Below are 20,325 nucleotides of genomic sequence, written 5' to 3'. Positions count from 1 at the left end.
TTTGTTATTTAAGGAACAGATTATCTAAGCCTCTGTACCCTGCACACTGTGGTTTACAAGTGCCTTGCCCTGCCTTTGAAGCAGGCATGAATGCTCCAGTGTAGACAATGTTATCAGTAGCAGACAGGACAAAGAAAGAAAGGTATGTAATAATCAGTCTGTTTGGGTGAATGTGGAAAGAAAAATACAAAGAAATATAACCAAAGCTTAAACAGCGATCACTGGCATGTTAGAGATTTGGCTCCATAAAGAATGGCACAGGGACCACAGAAGGTGGCCCAAAAGATGTACCTATGAGAGAGCTCCCAGCTGACGGGATTCGTTGGCAGAATGAAGTGACAAACACAACCTAAGCCACGGAGATATTAGTTCAAGTAATTTACCCAGTCACAACTGCAGTACATACCTGTCATTGTTTTATTTTAATACAAGGGAGCAATTTCAATGTGTGTTTGTGGATACATGTATATGTTTATGTTGCACCTACTCATTTTTATTTTTTATTTTGAGACAGGGTCTCACTCTGTCGCCCAGGCTGGGGTACGGTGGTGTGATTATAGCTCACTGCGGCCTCGGTTTCCTAGGCTTAAGAAATCCTTCTGCCGCAGCCTCCTGAGTAGATGGGACTGCGGGCATGTGCCACCACACCCAGCTAATTTTTTTTTTCTTTTTAATAGAGACGAGGTCTCACTATATTGCCCAGCATGATCTCGAACTCCTGGCCTCAAGTGATCCTCCCACCTCAGCCTCCCAAAGTACTGCTCAGCCTACACCTACTCTTTCTGAAAAGTCAGAGAAAGATTTCTACTGAGTGCTATTTAAAAATCAAAATTATCAGCTGGGTGCAGTGGCTCATGCCTGTAATCCCAGCACTTTGGGAGGTCAAGGTGGGCGGATCACTTGAGGTCAGGTGTTTGAGACCAGCCTGGCCAACATGGTGAAACCCCATCTCTACTAAAAATACAATGATTAGCAGGGCGTGGTGGCATGTGCCTGTCATCCCAGCTACTCAGGAGGCTGAGGCAGGAGAATCACTTGAACCTGGGAGGCAGAGGTTGCAGTGAGCTGAGATCATGCCACTGTACTCCAGCCTGGGCAACAAGAGCAAAACTCTGTCTCAAAAAAAAAATCAAAATTATCTTTAATCCCCACAGCTCTGACTCCAATCACTTCTTATGTGATGGCTTTTTGCCTTATAAAACATTATATGACAAACTGATCAGTGGCTGAGTTAATGGGAATCGGATAGAATTCTATTTATGTGCCTTAAGCATAGTCATTCTGATTTGCAGAAAATAGCCATGTCCCAGATTTATTAATTATGTGTAGCTGTAATTTGTGGGCTGAAAATATGTCTGAAAATCTGTGATTCCTAAACCAGTGGGTATTAATAGAAATTTATTTCACTATTGGTGTTAACTTTCAACAACAGGAGGATAATCAAGGCAGATATTTAGAAATGAAATATACCATAAAATATTAAGTTATTTATATTTAAATAAGACAAATAATCCTTTATGCATTGAAAATTTGGGAAGTTTAAAAAGAAAAAAGCAATCAAGTCCTGTCACTGGAGATAATTACTGCTATGATGGTGATGTATTTTCTTATCTTTTTGGTCTGCTCATACATGTGTATGTTTTCACAAGGTTGTGATTATATTATGATACAGCATTGCATCTCCACTATCTTCCTTTCTATTTTATTCGCCCTTCCCTGTATTGAGGCAGGAGAATAGGGTCTGGAGGCAAGGAACCTAAGGCTGATTGTTGCTGACTTCCTAGAACTAAATTGAAAGGAAAACCTCAACTTTCCATGCCTGAGTAACAAAAGGACCAGAAGCTACTCCCTTTGTAACACCCCCCCACCCCCCACCCCCCACCTCCCCGCCTTTTCCGAGTGGCAGAAATGTCTGCAACCAATCAGACGTTTGCATGGGAGTGTAACTTTTGTAACTTCACTTCAGCGTCTGGTTGCAGAAAGCAAAAGCAACCAATCAGACTGATGGCGGGCCACTACTTTATTTGCATGGGATGAATACCAAGTGGCTAATGGGAAACCTCTAGCCAGTATTTGGACCCCAGAAGATTCTGTAACCAGGGCCCTTGAGCCACTGCTTAGCCAGGTCCCACCCTCATTTTCAATAAATCTCTGCTTTCGTTGCTTCAGTTTGTCCAATTCTTTGTTGAAAAAGCCAAGAACCTGGACAACTTGTAGTCAAGATCCTCTACTGGTAACAGCATCACTAAATATTTTTCAAAAGCAATTTTTTTTTTTTTTGAGATGGAGTCTCGCTGTGTCGCCCAGGCTGGAGTGCAGTGGCACGAGCTTGGCTCACTGCAAGCTCTGCCTCCTGGGTTCACGCCATTCTCCTGCCTCAGCCTCCCAAGTAGCTGGGACTACAGGAATCCACCACCATGCCTGGCTAATTTTTTGTATTTTTTAGTAGAGACAGAGTTTCACCCTGCTAGCCAGGATGGTCTCAATTTCCTGACCTCGTGATCTGCCAGCCTCGGCCTCCCAAAGTGCTGGGATTACAGGTGTGAGCCACCGCACCCAGCCCAAAAGCAAGATTTTTAAATAGCTGTATAATGTTGTAATGTGGCAGTACCATTATTATTTAGTCTTTCTCCTGTTATTAGAGTCAGCATTCATTCAGCAATTTAAGTACTGTTGGGTGTGCTAGCAGATAAAGGTTTATTGACTACTGAAGATAGTCCTGTTCTCAGACATCACAGGTTGTAGGGGTAGGGGCTGAACACTGAACTTTACTATATAGCATGGTACGGCTGTCTTAGGGGTATAGGCTGTCAGCTTTTAAGTGGTTATTTAAACCATGAGGAAGTGAAGATGGTGTTGCTCAGGGAAACAGGAAGCTAAGAGAAAAAGACCAAGGGTGGCACCCTGAGGAACACTCAGTTGCATTGAACTTAAGATGCACTCACATCTCTAGATCCCCATTTCCAAACATACATCTCCACTCATTTTTGTATGGACTTACTCAAAAAATTCAAAACAGCCGTTCTTCCTCTTGCCACCACATCCCTCACCCCGAGATGCCAAGATCATGGAGCTTAACATTTAGAGTGGTGGTCAGAGATGCCCCTGGGAGGAGGGCAAGGCTGGAAGCAAAACCCATTCTATGTGGCTTGTTCATCCTCCTTTCTCTTACATCATTGTCGGGTAGTCTGAGTTGTAATTGGATCATTAAACTTGTTCTCGGATTCCTTCTAAACTCCATGTATCTGGCACATTTGCCCCACCTGCACAGCCAGGAGCCCACCTGCCTAAGCACTGACTCCCCCTACCTCATGCTCCCCCTGTGCTCTCTTCTCTGCTGGAACTATCCTGAGTTGGGTCCCCACTCTCCTTCCACTACAGTATGGTACTTTTCCATGGGGCAGCCACTGACCAGTTTGGAAACTAGACATTCTGCTCTTCAAGCTCTTTGCGCCCACAACTCTCAGGGCTTGTTCTAGGCGGAAGCAGGAAAAGATGGGCATGCTAGTCCAGGACCCTCTATAGAAGGAATATCGGAGGGAAGCACAGAGGAAATCCATGGAGTCCCAGCCATGGAGGAGGAAATGACAGTCATAGGAAATGCCAAATGTCACAGTGAGATTCAATACATTTCTGTTATTAATCAATTATGCAACGGTGTAATTGCATAAATAATGTGATTTTAGTTGGTTGTTTATTTGGGATGGAAATGTAGTCAGAAATTAGAGTATTAAGTTGGTTATTGTGTCCCAGTACGCAATCTTTGGGTCAGATGACATTTCATTAGCAAACGTTCTTTCTTGTCTTACATTAAAACTCTTTCCAGGGGCCTTAACAGGGTATAAAATGCTGTGTTTTCTCATAAATCTAGCAAATCAGAAGGTGAACGATCATGATTATGATCTCTGAAGGAACAGAAATTCTCTGATATAAGGTTTTGTTAAGCACAGTGTTCACATAAGACATTTGGGGAAGAACCCCTTAAAATAAGAGATCAGGGCCAGGCACGGTGGCTCATGCCTATAATCCTAGCACTTTGGGAGGCTGACACGGGTGCATCACCTGAGGTCAGAATTTCAAGACCAGCCTGGCCAACATGGTGAAACCTCATTGCTACTAAAAATACAAAACTTAGCCGGAGGTGGTGGTGGGTGCCTTTAATCCCAGCTACTCGGTAGGCTGAGGCGGGAGAATTGCCTGAACCCAGGAGGCAGAGGTTGCAGTGAGCTGAGATCGCACCACTGCACTCCAGCCAGCCTGGTGACAGAGCAAGACTCCATCTCAAAAAAAAAAAAAAGAAAAGAAAAAGAAAAATGAGAGATTTATAATACCACAATGGATTCTTCACACAGATTGTTTGAAGCTTTTCCAACATATGGCAAATTCTCTTTGCTTTTGGTCTTCACTGAGATTGGAAAAACTGAATTTAGTGCCATTTGAAGGAATTATTATAATGCAGCGGTTCTCAAACTTGGCTGTCCATTATAATCACCTGAAGAGCTTTTATAAATCCCAGCTGTCCAGACCACACCATGGGCCAATTAAACTTTTCGGGTGTGACCCAGGGGTTTACTATGTGCAAAGAAGTTTGAAAATGACTAAAATAGGTAACTCTGAAGTCAAACTGCCTGGCTTCAAATTCCAGGCCAGCCACTTCCTAGCCATGTGACCCTAGGCAAGATATTTGATTTATATGAACTCTATGAGAAAAAAAGATGATAAAAATAACATATTCTTGTAGGATTGCTATGAGGTTTAAACAAGATAATCTATGTAAACTATTTATTAAGTTGCTGCAAAAGTAATCACGATTTTTGCCATTAAAAGTGATGGCAAACACTGCGAATACTTTTGCACCAACCTAACACGACAGGGCAGGCATATGTGAATTCTATAGGCTGGGCACAGTGACTCACACCAGCACTTTGGGAGGCCAAGGGGTGGGGAGGATTGTGAACAATTTTCACAAGTTCAAGATCAGCCTAGGCAAACACAGAGAGACCTCCTCTCTACAAAAAAATTTTAAAAATTACCCTAGTGTGGTGGTGCATGCCTATAGTCCCAGCTACTGAAGTGGGAGGATTGCTTGAGCCTGGGAGATGGAGGCTGCAGTGAGCTGTGATCGTGCCCCTGCACTCCAGCCTGAGTGACGGAGTCAGACTTGGTCTTTAAAAAAAAAAAAAAAAAAAAAGTTCTATGGTGATTATTATTAACTAACAGCTTTCTTATTTCATATTAATTACTCTGCAAGACACTTCCAGCGTGGTTCCCCCATCTGACACTCATTCACCTAGTTGATTTTTTTGTTGTTGTTCCATAACATTCTTTCATTCATGCACGAATTCATTTTACAAGTATGTATTCATTGACTTAACTACGAGTGTGAAAGAAGACACAAAAGAAATATACACATCTGCCTCACCTCCCTTGGAGTTTGTCTTCTCCCGTGTGTTCGTGTTTTCTGGTTCAGATCATAAGCATCATGAGCTAGGGGACCATGTTTGATGCCTGGACAGCCCTAGCACCCAACGCTGTGGATTGGAGACACTGCTAGGCGCCCGGGCTGGAAGACTGGGTTCTGGTTCTTGTTTTGCCACTTACAGGCTGGGTAACAGGGAGCAATCCTGTTGTCCTCAACAGGTGTGTTTCCTCATCTGAAAGTGTACACAATCCATCCATGAGTGATGTGACGATTACAGGTCTACACAATGCGCATGTGGATTTGTCTTGCAAACGTCCACGACCAGGCCCTCAAGAAACAGTGCCGCGCATGCCCACCAAGGGGCAGCAGATCGCAGTGCAGAGGCCCGCGGCGCTTGACGTCAGGGCGCACGTCCCACCCAGTGACCGTGACTGTGACCGTGACCAAGAGCGTCTCTGGGGCACGGCCGGGCGGCGCGGCGGGAGTGCACAGGACCCGCCATGGCGGCCGAAGCCTCGGAGAGCGAGCGGGCGCTGCAGGAGCTCATGCGCGAGGCGGAGATCAGCCTGCTGGAGTGCAAGGTGTGCTTTGAGAAGTTTGGCCACCGGCAGCAGCGGCGCCCGCGCAACCTGTCCTGCGGCCACGTGGTCTGCCTGGCCTGCGTGGCCGCCCTGGCGCACCCGCGCACGCTGGCCCTCGAGTGCCCATTCTGCAGGCGAGCCTGCCGGGGCTGCGACACCAGCGACTGCCTGCCGGTGCTGCACCTCATAGAGCTCCTGGGCTCAGCGCTTCGCCAGTCCCCGGCCGCCCACCGCGCCGCCCCCAGCGCCCCCGGAGCCCTCACCTGCCACCATACCTTTGGCGGCTGGGGGACCCTGGTCAACCCCACCGGACTGGCGCTTTGTCCTAAGACGGGGCGGGTCGTGGTGGTGCACGACGGCAGGAGGCGTGTCAAGATTTTTGACTCTGGGGGAGGATGCGCGCATCAGTTTGGAGAGAAGGGGGACGCTGCCCAAGACATTAGGTATCCTGTGGATGTCACCATCACCAACGACTGCCATGTGGTTGTCACTGACGCCGGCGATCGCTCCATCAAAGTGTTTGATTTTTTTGGCCAGAGCAAGCTTGTCATTGGAGGCCAATTCTCCTTACCTTGGGGTGTGGAGACCACCCCTCAGAATGGGATTGTGGTAACTGACGCGGAGGCAGGGTCCCTGCACCTCCTGGACGTCGACTTCGCAGAAGGGGTCCTTCGGAGAACTGAAATGTTGCAAGCTCATTTGTGCAGTCCCCGAGGGGTGGCAGTGTCTTGGCTCACGGGGGCCATTGCAGTCCTGGAGCACCCCCTGGCCCTGGGGACTGGGGTTTGCAGCACCAGGGTGAAAGTGTTTAGCTCAAGTATGCAACTTGTCGGCCAGGTGGATACCTTTGGGTTGAGCCTCTACTTTCCCTCCAGAATAACTGCCTCCGCTGTGACCTTTGATCACCAGGGAAATGTAATTGTTGCAGATACCTCTGGTCCCGCTATCTTTTGCTTAGGAAAACCTGAGGAGTTTCCAGTACTGAAGCCCATGGTCACTCATGGTCTTTCCCATCCTGTGGCTCTTACCTTCACCAAGGAGAATTCTCTTCTTGTGCTCGACACAGCATCTCATTCTATAAAAGTCTATAAAGTTGACTGGGGGTGATGGGCTGGGGTGGGGCCCTGGAATCAGAAGCACTAGTGCTGCCATTAGTGAATTGTTTAACCCTAGATAAGTCACTTAAACTCATCTATGCAGGCAGGGATAATTAAAACTGTCTGGTAGACTTACAAAGCTTGGGACAATTATTAGAGATTAATCTACCATTTATTGAATGCATACTCTTTGTGCAAGGAAATTTGCAAATACTAGCTCATTTAATCCATACTATCCAGTGAGGTAATTTCCCCACACCCCCCCCCCCCCCCCCCGAGATAGAGTCAAGCTCTGTCACCCAGGCTGGAGTGCAGAAACATGATCACAGCTCACTACAGTTTCAACTTCCCTCGCTCAGGTGATCCTTCCACCTCAGCCTCCCAAGTAGCTGGGACCACAGGCGTGCATTACCACATCCAGCTAATTTTTGTATTTTGATAGAGATGAGGTTTCACCATGTTGCCCAGGCTGGTCTCAAACTCCTGAGCTCAAGCAATCCACCTTCCTCGGCCTCCCAAAGTACTAGGATTACAGGCATAGCCACCTTGCCTAGCCATAATTTTTATTATTAATCTCATCGTACAAGTGAGAAAACTGAAATCCAGAGAGCTTAAGTGACTTCCTCGAGGTCATAGTTACTTACTGCCATAGTCACAATTTGAATTCAATTCTGATTCCAAATAAGTTGCGCTTAAATAAGATAACAGATGTGGGGAAAAGTATGTGAATGTATAGTGTTGCTATGTGTACTGTCTCTACAAGTAGCTAATTATTTTAGCACAAAGATGTGCAAAGAAAGGAGACTTTATGGAGAGTTCAGGAGAAAAAGGATTTTGTGGTGGCCATCACTTTCATTCAATGTGTGACTGCTCCGATGGCACATTAGATGAAGTTACTGTTGATCCTGAATTACGTGAATAAGAAAAACAATTGAACTGCTTATTAAAAAGGTAAACATGCCTTGTAATGCCTATATCTTCTCCACTATACATACTCAGAAAATAACACTTGGTTGTTTGAGAAAGGCCTATATTTACGTAAGTTCTAAACTATTGCAGAACACAGTACATGCTATTGTCAGAGGGCCAGATGACGCTCCTGTTACATGTTTATGTTACATGATTATGGTTTTTTTGTTTTTGTTTTTGTTTGTTTGTTCTTAGACACGGTCTTGCTCTGTTGCCCAGGCTGCAGTGAAGTGGACTAATCACTGCTCACTGCAGTCTCAACGCCCTGGGCTCAAGCGATCCTCTTGCTTCAGCATCCTGAGTAGCTGGGACTAGAGGTGTGTCACTATGCCCAGCTAATGTTTAATTTTTTCGTAGAGATGCGATCTTGCTTTGTAGCCCAAACTGGTTTCAAGCTCCTGGGCTCAAGTGAGCCTCCTGTCTTGGCCTCCCAAAGCACTGGGACTATAGGTATGAGCCACTGTGCCTCACCCATGTAAAGTAAAAGTGAGAGCCTAACTCCCATGCCAGTCCACGAAAACCCATTTTGTTGTCAATGCTCTCATCATATAGCACTAATAGTAAGATTTGGGGCACCCTAGACCACAATTTATAAATGCATTCTAAACAGAAGTTCTATGGACAAATCTCTTCTCCGCACATGCACATACCCCACCCTTAAAGTCACCCCTAGGTTGGTGACTTCACGGGTGTTCTGAATACATACCAAGAAACGTTCCAAGTGGAGATGTGAATTCAGACTTACTTGGTCATTTATGAGTAGAGCAACTGAGGACAGATCTGAGACCATTTTCCTTAAGAACAATGACGTTTTAATGATTTTAGGATTAGTAGAGCCAATTCAAAAGATTTTTCTCTTTGAAATTATTAATGGCATTGTCTCTGATTATAAAGCTGGACATGTGCCCTTTTCAGACAGCAGTCATGATAAAGGTGTGGAATATGCAACACAGGGAGGTATGTGAGCAAGGTAGCATTGCTGGTCATCGTGTGGATTACCTGACTTCAAGAATCAGGTGCGCATCTGTGAGATGATGTGGGAGCGTATCAGACCTGTGATAACAAGCCATCTTAGTAACTGCTATCTTTCCTTGGTAGATTATCAGGCTTGGGACTGGGGTGGGGCTGGATGCACAACATAAAAAGAACTGTATAAAGGAGCACTTCCCAGGAATGTCCTAAGACAGGGGCAGAGTTTGCTTGAGGAAGACACGAAGCTTGTTGTTCTTGATTATCAGGCACACACGTGCTGAGAGAATAGTTTCAGCGACTTGTAAGGCAGATACAAAATTCATCTTCCAGACTGTGTTCTTTTTTTTTTTTTTTTTTTTTTTTTTGAGACAGAGTCTGGCTCTGTTGCTCAGGTTACAGTACAATGGTGCAATCTCTGCTCACTGCAACCTCTGCCTCCCAGGTTCAAGCTATTCTCCTGCCTCAGCCTCTGCAGCAGCTTGGATTACAGGCACCCACCATCATGCCCAGCTAATTTTTGTATTTTTAGTAGAGATGAAGTTTCACCATGTTGGCCAGACTGCTCTCGAACTCCTGACTTCAAGTGATTCACCTGCCTTGGCCTCCCAAAGTACTGGGATTACAGGCATGAGCCACCGCACCCAGCCAGACTGTGTTCTTTAAAGCAAGCTGGTTAAAAGACTTGAGATATGTCATGCTGAACTCCAGGTTATTGAAGAAATTGGAGAATTCTGAGACATGCAGGAAAAAATAACCCCAGCAGAAAGTAAAAGCTTCCAAGGTGATGAAGAAGGGTTGGAATGACTCACAGAGGTTGAAACAAAAGAACATGCCCAGGAGTAAAGGGAGAAGGAAAAGAAAATAGGCTCTTCCAGAATATCCCCCATGGCCTGCCTGGTGAGTCCATAAAAGCAAACACAGACACTTTGGCTCCTGTGTCAGCAGTTCTCACATCACCCTCCATCTATTCCAATTTTGCCCAATTCCCAATCCTTCGATTGTCTCCTGCTTTTGACCTTGTTCTACCCTCTGGACTTGCCGCCTGGAGTTGGTTTTCTCAATCTCTTTCCTTGGCATTTTGTAAAGACCTTGGTTCATACTTGTAAATCTCCCCTCTAGCAAATCTAGCTCTGGACCCCAGGACCCAGACCATCACGATTTTGCTAGTACCTTATGCAGACCTTCCCTGGCCCCCAACTAAGTGGAGTGCAGACCCCACCTAAAGTGAATTATGAACCTTCTAAGGAAGAAGCATTAACCTGTGCACCTCAGAAAAATGAGGAAGAACCACTGATGATAGCAAATCTAATAATCCTTACACATACCATATTAAAAAGAAATATATACTGGTGTTAGTGTTCCACTATAGAGATATGCTATGGTGGTGTATCATGGCTAGTCAGGAGGTGAACTGTTTTCTTGGAGAATGTGTAGCAAATATGGTAGGGCAGCCAGAGACTCACAACAACTACTGTATTGAGTAATCATGGTGTCTGCTGTGCCCACGGCCACTTCTAAGAAAAACTGCCCCATCATGAGCCAGCCGTCAGCAGCCGGGTTTTCTATTACATGATCCCCTCGGACCATAGCTACTTGGATAGGGGTGCACACCTAACAGAAGGACAGCCAATCAACCAATGCTACTCTACCCGTTGTATTAATTAGACCAGGAAACTGGCTACGAATTGGCTTGGGATAAACATATTTTCCTTACAAGGAGCACAGAAATCCAATTACATTCTGGTCCTTGATTTTTTGTTTTGTTTTTTTTAGATAGAGTTTCGCTCTTGTTGCCCAGGCTGGAGTACTATGGCATGATCTCGGCTTACCGCAACCTCCGCCTCCCAAGTTCAAGTGATTCTCCTGCCTTAGCCTCCGAGTAGCTGGGATTACAGGCATGTGCCACCACGCCCGGCTAGTTTTGTATTTTTAGTAGAGACAAGGTTTCTCCATGTTGATCGGGCTGGTCTCGAACTCCCGACCTCAGGTGATCCATCCACATCGGCCTCCCAAAATGCCAGGATTAGTCATGAGCCACTGCGTCTGGCCATCTTTGATATTTTGAATTGAGAAATATGGAGCATGTTATGCTGATGGCAGCCTGGGGAATGACAGAAATACACTCAGTTACAGGGGTACAGAGAGTCCCTGTGGACAAGCCACATCATGAATAAGAAGCTATGAGGCAGAGGGAAGACAAAACTCACAGGAATCCAGGTAAGAATGGGAGGAAGAAATGCATCTGGAGAAGCAGTGACTTGGAGCCATGTTACCTCCAGGGCACCAGCATAATGATCCCTACTGCAAGATCTGTGGAGCTGCCCTGACTCCACTTTGCCTCTCTGCAAGGTTCAGCTGCCCTATGGTTTCTGTTCTTGAGTCCTAACAACTCTCTCCTATCTCATTCGAATTCTTGTACTAAATGCTCCACTGCTTCAGCGAACCTGCACAAATCTGTTTTTTTGCAACAGAAAGTTTGGCCAGGCACGGTGGCTCACGCCTGTAATCTCAGCACTTTGGGAGGCTGAGGTGGGTGAATCACCTGAGGTCAGGAGTTCGAGACCAGCCTGGCCTACATGGTGAAACCCCGTCTCTACTAAAAATAAAAAAATTTAACGTGGTAGCAGGCACCTGTAATCCCAGCTACTCAGGAGGCTGAGGCAAGAGAATCGCTTGAACCTGGGAGGTGAAGGTTGCAGTGAGCCGAGATGGAGCCACTGCACTCCAGCCTGGGCGACAGAGTAAGACTTCATCTCAAAACAAAAAAGAGTTGTAATATTTTGATGATTGGTTTGGAGAAAATTGGTCTTAAATGTACGGATTTTGATGCCATGAGTAGGAAACTAATTCTGTGGAGAGGAACACTCTCCCATTAACTCATCAATCCCTAATACTGGTAGGGTATGAGACCAAAGAACAAGTACAGGCTTACATACCACGGGTCTAAATATTTAAGACCTATAAATCAATCAAGCTTAAATAAAATACATTTGATCTTCCTTTCTTGACAAAGGTAAATGTAAATATTAAAAATATACCATTTTTTTGGCCAAGATCAGTGGCACACGCCTATAATCCCAGCAATTTGGGAGGCCGAGGCAGGAGGATTGCTTGAGCTCAGGAGTTCGAGACCAGCCTGGGCAACATGGTGAAATCCCATCTCTATTTAAATATTTATAAAAGATTATATATAGATAGATATTTTTTAAGAGGCAAGGTGTCACTCTGTCGCCCAGGCTGGAGTGCATGGTGTGATCACAACTCACTGCAGCCTCGACTCCTGGGCTCAAGCAATCCTCCCTCCTCAGCCTCCGAGTAGCTAGGGCTATGAGTACATACCACCACACTTGGCAAATTTTTAATTATTTTTTAATAGAGTCTCACTATGTTTCCCAGGCTGGTCTCAAACTACTGGGCTCAAGTGGTCCTCCACCCTTGGCCTCCCAAAATGCTGGGATTACAGGCATGAGCCACCATGCCCACCCTAAAAATATACCTTCATTATGATCTGGAAGGCCAGGTTTCATTTTAGAATACTTGCATGGAGTTTTTGCTCAATTTCGGATGCCACATTTTAAGAAAGATCATGACAACCTGGAGCATGTTTAAAAGATATGAAGAAGAATCAAAAGCAAAAGCATCAGGTTTTTGTTTTTTTTGTTTTTGTTTTTGGTTAGCTTCTAGCCATCTAGAATGTAAACTCCAAGAAAGATGTTTGTGTTGTTCCTAAGTGTATCACTAGTGTCTAGAGCAGTGTTCGACACATCGTAGGCATTCAAAAATATTTGTTGAATTACCATGTTCTTCCCAAGGAATTTTTCTAGACTATGTATTTATTTCATTGATAAAAGGGAAGTGGTATAGGTAGCTGGGTAGCTTGGAGAAGCTGGTCTAGAATTAAAGTGGTTTGTGGTGGGTTTGCGGAGTGACTCAAAGAGTGACAAAGGATTATGGTGACTTTGTGGTAGTCTGGGTTGGAATTGCATGAAAAGCTTCATGTTCTCAACCACCACGTTTTCCATTTTCACCTAAGTACATGGGACTTTGCGGTGTTGAGGTTGCCTGATCTTCATGAGTCACATCCTTTGTCAAACGATGAAGAGTGGAGAAAACACAGCTCTGCAAGCTCTGCAATATCAAGTGATAGCGGTGATGCCAACTCCATCTGGAGGGAAGAGAATGAACTAAAAGTGTTCCTGGATCACTCACCTGATGGTGCGCTTGGAGTGTTGTCAAACTCATCTTCGGGTTAAATCTGCTTAATAATGGGTACATAAAGAAGCTTCTGCCTTTCCCACGAGCCATCCATACAGCATGCACAGCCCAACCACAGACATTTGTTGACTTATAGGCTGCAAATTATAATATATAGTATACCCATTATGGTAGTTCAAAAGCAGCTCATTTTTTTTCTGCAAAAATAATGATATTATTTATAGGAGCTTAATTTCCTGACAAAAGACTTCGGTCAAATCAATCATTGGCTTCACTAACAATGTCACAAAAGTACTTACACTGAAAAATTGAAATCACTTATAAAATGATCAGATAAAATTGTGTGTCAAGCCATAGAGTATTAGTACTGAAAAGACACTTAGACATGTTTTTATTACGATGCCGTCAAATGACAACTGAGACCTACACACATAAAAAGACTAGTCTAGGTCACCCGGGTAGTTAAGAGCAGAACCAGGACTAGAAAATGGACCTTTCCATACTCCACATTAACCTCTCTAGTGGGAAAAGATCTAAAAGTCAGAGACTGGGGATAAACACACATACACACACACACACGCGCGCGTGCACGCACACATACACACACACATACACACACATACACACACACACACGCACGCACACATACACACACATGCGCACGCACACATACACACACGCACGCACACATACACACACACATACACACACACGCACGCACACATACACACACACGCACGCACACATACACACACATACACACACACGCACGCACACATACACACACATACACACACGCACGCACACATACAAACACATGCACGCACGCACACATACACACACATACACACACGCGCACGCACACATACACACACACATACACACACACGCACGCACACACATACACACACACGCATGCACACACACACGTGCACGCACACATACACACACATACACACATACACACACACATACACACGCACGCACACATACACACACACATACACACACATACACACACATGCACGCACACATACACACACACGCACACATACACACACACATACACACACGCACGCACGCACACATACACACATACACACACATACACACACACACGCTGGCGCTTGATATTTTACTTGCCCCCCACATCCCAACTAGTTCCCCCACTACCCTTCCCAGCCTCTCATACCATCTTTCTATTCTCTATCTTCATGAGTTCAATTTTTAAAAATTTTAGCTCCCATAGGTACATGAGAATATGCAATGTTTGCCTTTTGTTGTGCCTGACTTATTTCACTTAACATAGTGATCTCCAGTTCCATCCACGTTGTTGCAAATGACAGGATCTCGTTCTTTTTTATGGCTGAATGGTACTCCATTGTGTATATGTACCACATTTTCTTTATCCATTCATCTGTAGACAGACACTTAGGTTCCTTCCAAATGTTATCTATTATGTATAGTGCTGCAATAAGCATGAGAGTGCAGATATCTCTTTGATATACTGATTTCCGTTTTGGGGTGTGTATACCTAGGAGTGGGATTGCTGGATTGTATGGTAGCTCTATTTTTAGTTTTCTTATTTATTTTTATTTTTTGAGACGGAGTCTTGCTCTGTCACCCAGGCTGGAGTGCAATGGTGTGATCTCAGCTTATTGCAAGCTCTGCCTCCCGGGTTCAAGCAATTCTTCGGCCTCAGCCTCCCTAGTAGCTGGGACTACAGGCATGCACCACCATGCCTGGCTAATTTTTGTATTTTTAGTAGAGACGGGGTTTCACCATATTGGTCAGGCTGGTCTCGAACTCCTGACCTCATGATCCGCCCGCCTCAGCCTCCCAAAGTGCTGGGATTACAGGCGTGAGCCACTGCGCCCAGGCCCTATTTTTAGTTTTCTAAGGAACCTCCAAACTGTTCTCCATAGCAGTTGCACAATTTACCTTCCCACCAACACTGCATGAGGGTTCCTTTTTCTCTACGTCCTCTCCAGCCATTTTAACTGGGGCGACATGATCTCTCATTGTAGTTTTGATTTGCGTTTTTCTGATGAGCAACGATATTGAGAACCTTTTCATGTACCTGTTTGCCATTTGTGTATCTTCTTTTGAGAAATCAGATCTTCTGCCCATTTTCAGATCTTTTGCCCATTTTTAGATCAGATTATTAGATTGTTTTTCCTGTGGAGTTGCTTGATTTCCTTATACATTCTGGTTGTTAACTCTTTGTCAGATGAGTAGTTTGCAAATATTTTCTTTCATTCTGTGGGCTGTCTCTTCACTTCGTTGATTGTTTCCTTTGCTGGGCAAAAGCTTTCTAACTTGATGTGATCCCATTTGTCCATTTTTGCTTTGGTTGCTGGTGCCTGTGGGATATTACTCAAGAAGTCTTTGCCCAGTCCAACATCCTGGAGAGTTTTCTCAATGTTTTCTTACAGCAGCTTCCTAGTTTGAAGTCTTAGATTTAAGTCTTTAATCCGTTCTGATGTTTGTATATGGTGGGAGATAGGGGTCTAGTTTCATTTTTCTGCATATGGATATCCAATTTTCCTGGCATCATTTATTGAAGACACTGTTCTTTCCCCAGTGTATGTTCTTGGAGTCTTTGTTGGAAATGAGTTCACTGTAGGTGCATGTATTTATTTCTGGGTTCTCTATTTTGTTCCACTGGTTTATGTATCTGTTTTTATGCCAGTGCCATGCTGTTTTGGTTACCGTAGTATAAATTGAAGTCAGGTAATGTGATTCCTTCAGTTTTGTTCTTTTTGGCTAGGATACCTTTGGCTATTCTGAGCCTTTCGTGGTTCCACATATACGTTTTAGTGTTTCTTTTTCAGGTGGCATCCAGGTTTGTATGCATGCGGGCCCAAGAGAACACTGTAGTATTTCCAAGTTAACCAATTACACCATAATCATGAGGCCAGACTTTTTCCTCATTGCATAAATAGGGCCTAATCAGTCCAACATCCTAAGAATCAGTTCCTACAGGGGCCAGATAACTTCATTCGTGGCCATCAAATGTATTCCAGCAGTGCCTATCCTTGTTATAGAAAGAGGCCTTTGGTTACAAGGAGTGTGGTTAAAGAACTTAAACATAATTAACATTTTCATAATCCTCATACATTGTTTCACAAAGCTGTTAATTTATTTGATCCTAACATTTCTTGAAGTAGACAGGGCAGGTTTTACTAAGCTGATTTTACAGGAGAAGCAGCTGAGATCCCTAGGGATGGGGTGACTTGCCCAAGGTTACCCAACCAGCGCCTGGTGCTTTAGGTTGGAGGAGGGCAGCTATTTTAAAAAATCTCTCCCAAGTACATCTATTTTACAGCCAGGGTTGGGTAGCACTGCTCTACAGAATAAACAAATATCCCAACCATCCCTTCGTGGGATTTATAGTTATCATTCATATCAAGCCCTAGGTAATGTTCTTTGGGAAGAAATACTGACACCTCTCTCGTTTCAGAACTTCAGCTCATAACGTAGGCTGGATCCTGTCAATTTCAGAGTGTCACAGGATCCACACATGGTCCTTACTTAGAGGCACTGTGGAGAGACACCTATTTACATGACAAAAGCAAGGGTCTCAGGGAAAGACTTGGCGATGGGGGTCAGCTTCTGCTATTTCCCTTAAACCAAATGTCTTTGTTTTTTGTTTGTTTGTTTGTTTGTTTTGTTTTGTTTTGTTTTGAAATGAAATGTTCTTATTTTCAGAAATCCGTGAATGTAGTTCTTTGGCTGTCTGGCACACAGTGCTCTGCAGCTCTCTGCTCTAATGCCAGAATGTTGTGTCGGGCTTAACCCATAAGGTGGGGTGGAACTTTAAGAGCCATGTGCCCACCGGGCATGGAGGTTCACACCTGTAATCCCAGCACTTTGGGAGGCCAACGCAGGCAGATTGCTTGAGCTCGGGAGTTTAAGACCAACCTGGCCAACATAGTGAAACCTCATCTCTACTAAAAATACAAAAATTAGTGGGGCGTGGTGGCAGGCACCTGTAATCCCAGCTACTCTAGAGGCTGAGGCAGGAGAATCGCTTGAACCTGGGCGACAGAAGTTGCAGTGAGCCGAGATCGCACCACTGTACTCCAGCCTGGGCGACAGAGCAAGACTCCGTCTCCAAAAAAAAAAAATCCATGTGCCAAATGGCAGAAGCCTAGCCTGTAAGAGGACACTCTTTCCAAACACTGAGACCCCAGAGTTTTCCTCCATTTTTCTCTCTTATGTGCCTTCGACTTGGGAGTCATTTCTTTGGAATTTTCCCCCTGAATTATCCGCCTGAACAGAAGTAACACCTGTTCTTTGTGGAATTGGAAAATGCAGATAAGCATACAGACATTTAATCACTTTTAATTAGACAAAACTGTTACCATTTTTGAATTGAGTTGACTCTCATCACTATGAAATTCGTATTCCTGAAAATCATTTCACATATACAGATTTTGTAAAACAGTGCATGTATCACATAAACTGCAAATTTTCTGCCAAAAAGTAAATTTTAGTGGCATTTAATTGAAGTTCAATTTTGGAAATTCCAAAACATGGGATACAGAACTCTCAGAGAGAGAGACAGAGAGCGATTGATTTACCAAATATTCCATTTGCCTTCCACAGTTCCTAGCTCCTTGCAGTTTAATTGCAAGGGGCGATGTGATCAGCTCTTGCCGTGAACCCAATTTTTGTGAAGTGATAAGAACAAAGAAGAAGAAAGTGATGAAGATACAAATAAAATTCAAGGTTGAGCAGAATTCTCAAGTTTCATAATGAAAGTGTCATAATCTACACAGGGAAAATTCTGTATATAAGTTTTACACAAGTAAAGTTTACATGAACTCTACTTAAGCTCCTAATCTTTTTATTTTTATTTTTTCTGAGATGGAGTTTTGCTCTTGTTGCCCAGGCTGGAGTGCAATGGCGCGATCTCGGCTCACTGCAACCTCTGCCTCCTAGGTTCAATCTATTCTCCTGCCTCAGCCTCCAGAGTAGCTGGGATTACAGGCATATGCCACCATGCCCCACTAATTTTTGCATTTTTAGTGGAGACGAGGTTTCACCATGTTGGCTGGTCTCGAACTCCTGACCTCAGGTGATCTGCCCACCTCAGCCTCCCAAAGTGCTGGGATTACAGGTGTGGGCCACCACGCCTGGCCAAGAAAAATTACTTTCTTTATCCGTTTTAATGCTTTTTGTCTTGAATTTAACTTTGATATTAATGTAACTGCTTTCCGTCTTTCCAGTATCAAAGTTTGCGTGATAACCGGGAAAATTCAATTTAGTGTATGTACTCAGGGTATTTTTTTCACCAGTCATGGGGGTCATTTGTTATTGCTGCTGGACAAAGGGTGGAGAGCTCTATAAATATGTGAACTCAAACATTAGCAGCAGAGCTGTGAGCTGCATGGGACCCAGTGTGACTTGTGCAGTAGGATCAAAGCAGCCTCCTGCTCCAATTTCTTCCCATCAGCCATTTATGCCCTCTACCCAGCTTGCTTTCTGATGAGCAAGGTGCTCCAAAATAAACCTCAGCAGAACGACTTTTCTTCCTAGATATACAACTGTGTGTAGTCTATTTCTGTTTTCAAACCACTGAATGATATGCCTGGAGTGACTGTGAAATTGATGATACAGGAGGCCAGTTCCATCACATTTTGGAGTGAATTTCCTCAAGGCCAGACCAGTTCTCCCTGGTAGACACTAAAATATAAATTGTAAAATTATCACTTCCTCTATTCTAATGAATACATAAATGCTTTACATGTACTCGTTAAACTTGCTAGAACTATCTGCACAACTAAAACAGATAAGGATATCCAAATGCATTTCTTTAATTATCTATGTTTATCAATTTACAGTTTTTGAAGGGGAGGGTAATATCTTCGTCAGGTTTTGGCATTAGGGTTATATGCTGGTTTTACAAAATGAGTTAGGAAGTGCTCCCTCCTTTATTTTCTGAAAGAATTTGTGTATCATTAATAAAACTTCTTAAACATTTGATAGAATTCACTAGTGAAATGTTGTGGCCAAGACTTTTCTTGGTTAAAAGGTTTCTAATTTTTTTTTTTTTTTTTTTTTGAGAAAGGATCTCACTCTGTCACACAACTGGAATGCAGTGGTGTGATCTCAGCCCTCTGCAACCTCCACCTCCCAGGCTCAAGCAATCCTCCCACCTCAACCCCTCGAGTAGCTCAGACTCCAGGCACATGCCACCATGCATGGTAAATTTTTTGTATTTTTGTAGAGACGGGGTTTTGCCATCTTGCCCAGGCTGGTCGCAAACTCCTGGGCTCAAGTGCTCAAGTGATCCTCCTGCCTCAGCCGCCCAAAGTTCTGGGATTTATAGGTGTGTGCCACTGCACCCAGCCACAGTTTTTTAATTATTAATTTAATTTCTTACATATATATGGCAATTCAGATTTTTTGCTTCATGTCGTGTCAGCTTTGTAGCTAGTATTTTTCAAGGAATTTGTCCATTTAATTTAAGTTGTTGACAATAACGTTAAAATATGCCCCATTTTATCCTTTAAATGTCTGTAGGCTGTATAGTGGTAACTATTTGCTCATTCTTGATATTGGTAATACGCATTTTCTCTCTTTCTGTTTTTTGTTTTGTTTTGCTTTTTTTTGTTTTTAGATGGAGTCTCGCTCTTACCCCCAGGCTGGAGTGCAGTGGTACAATGTTAGCTCACTGCAACCTCCACCTCCCAGATTCAAGCAATTCTCCTGCCTCAGCCTCCCAAGTAGCTGGGACTACAGGCACATGCCACTATGCCCAGCTAATTTTGTGTTTTAGTAGAAACGATTTCGCCATGTTGTCCAGGCTGGTTTTGAACTCCTGACCTGAAGTAATCCACCCGCCATGGCCTCCCAAAGTGCTGAGATTACAGGTGTGAGCCACTGTTCCCAGACATCCCTCTTTATTTGTCTTGATCTGTCTAGCTAGGGGTTTACTGATTTTCCTCACAATTTCAAAGAACCAGCTTTTGGCCTTACTGTATTTCTCGATTATTTGTCTGCCTTCTATTTCGTTGATTCCTCTTCTTCTTCTTCTTTTTTTCTTTTGTTTTGTTTTGTT

General features: G+C 44.0%; 1 protein-coding gene across 1 annotated transcript; it reads left to right on the top strand.

Annotated features, from left to right (window-relative positions):
• Positions 1–5,851: 5,851 nt before the first annotated feature.
• Positions 5,852–8,061, top strand: NHLRC1 (NHL repeat containing E3 ubiquitin protein ligase 1). The gene has a single exon (XM_007973597.3). It carries the CDS (start codon positions 5,923–5,925, stop codon positions 7,108–7,110), a length of 1,188 nt encoding a protein of 395 aa, XP_007971788.3. The 5' UTR covers positions 5,852–5,922; the 3' UTR covers positions 7,111–8,061.
• Positions 8,062–20,325: the final 12,264 nt, after the last annotated feature.

This window comes from Chlorocebus sabaeus, chromosome 17, assembly GCF_047675955.1.
Source record: "Chlorocebus sabaeus isolate Y175 chromosome 17, mChlSab1.0.hap1, whole genome shotgun sequence".
Lineage (NCBI taxonomy): Eukaryota > Metazoa > Chordata > Mammalia > Primates > Cercopithecidae > Chlorocebus > Chlorocebus sabaeus.
The sequence above is the reverse complement of the archived record's forward strand: the minus strand, read 5'-3'. Positions and strand labels throughout refer to the sequence as shown.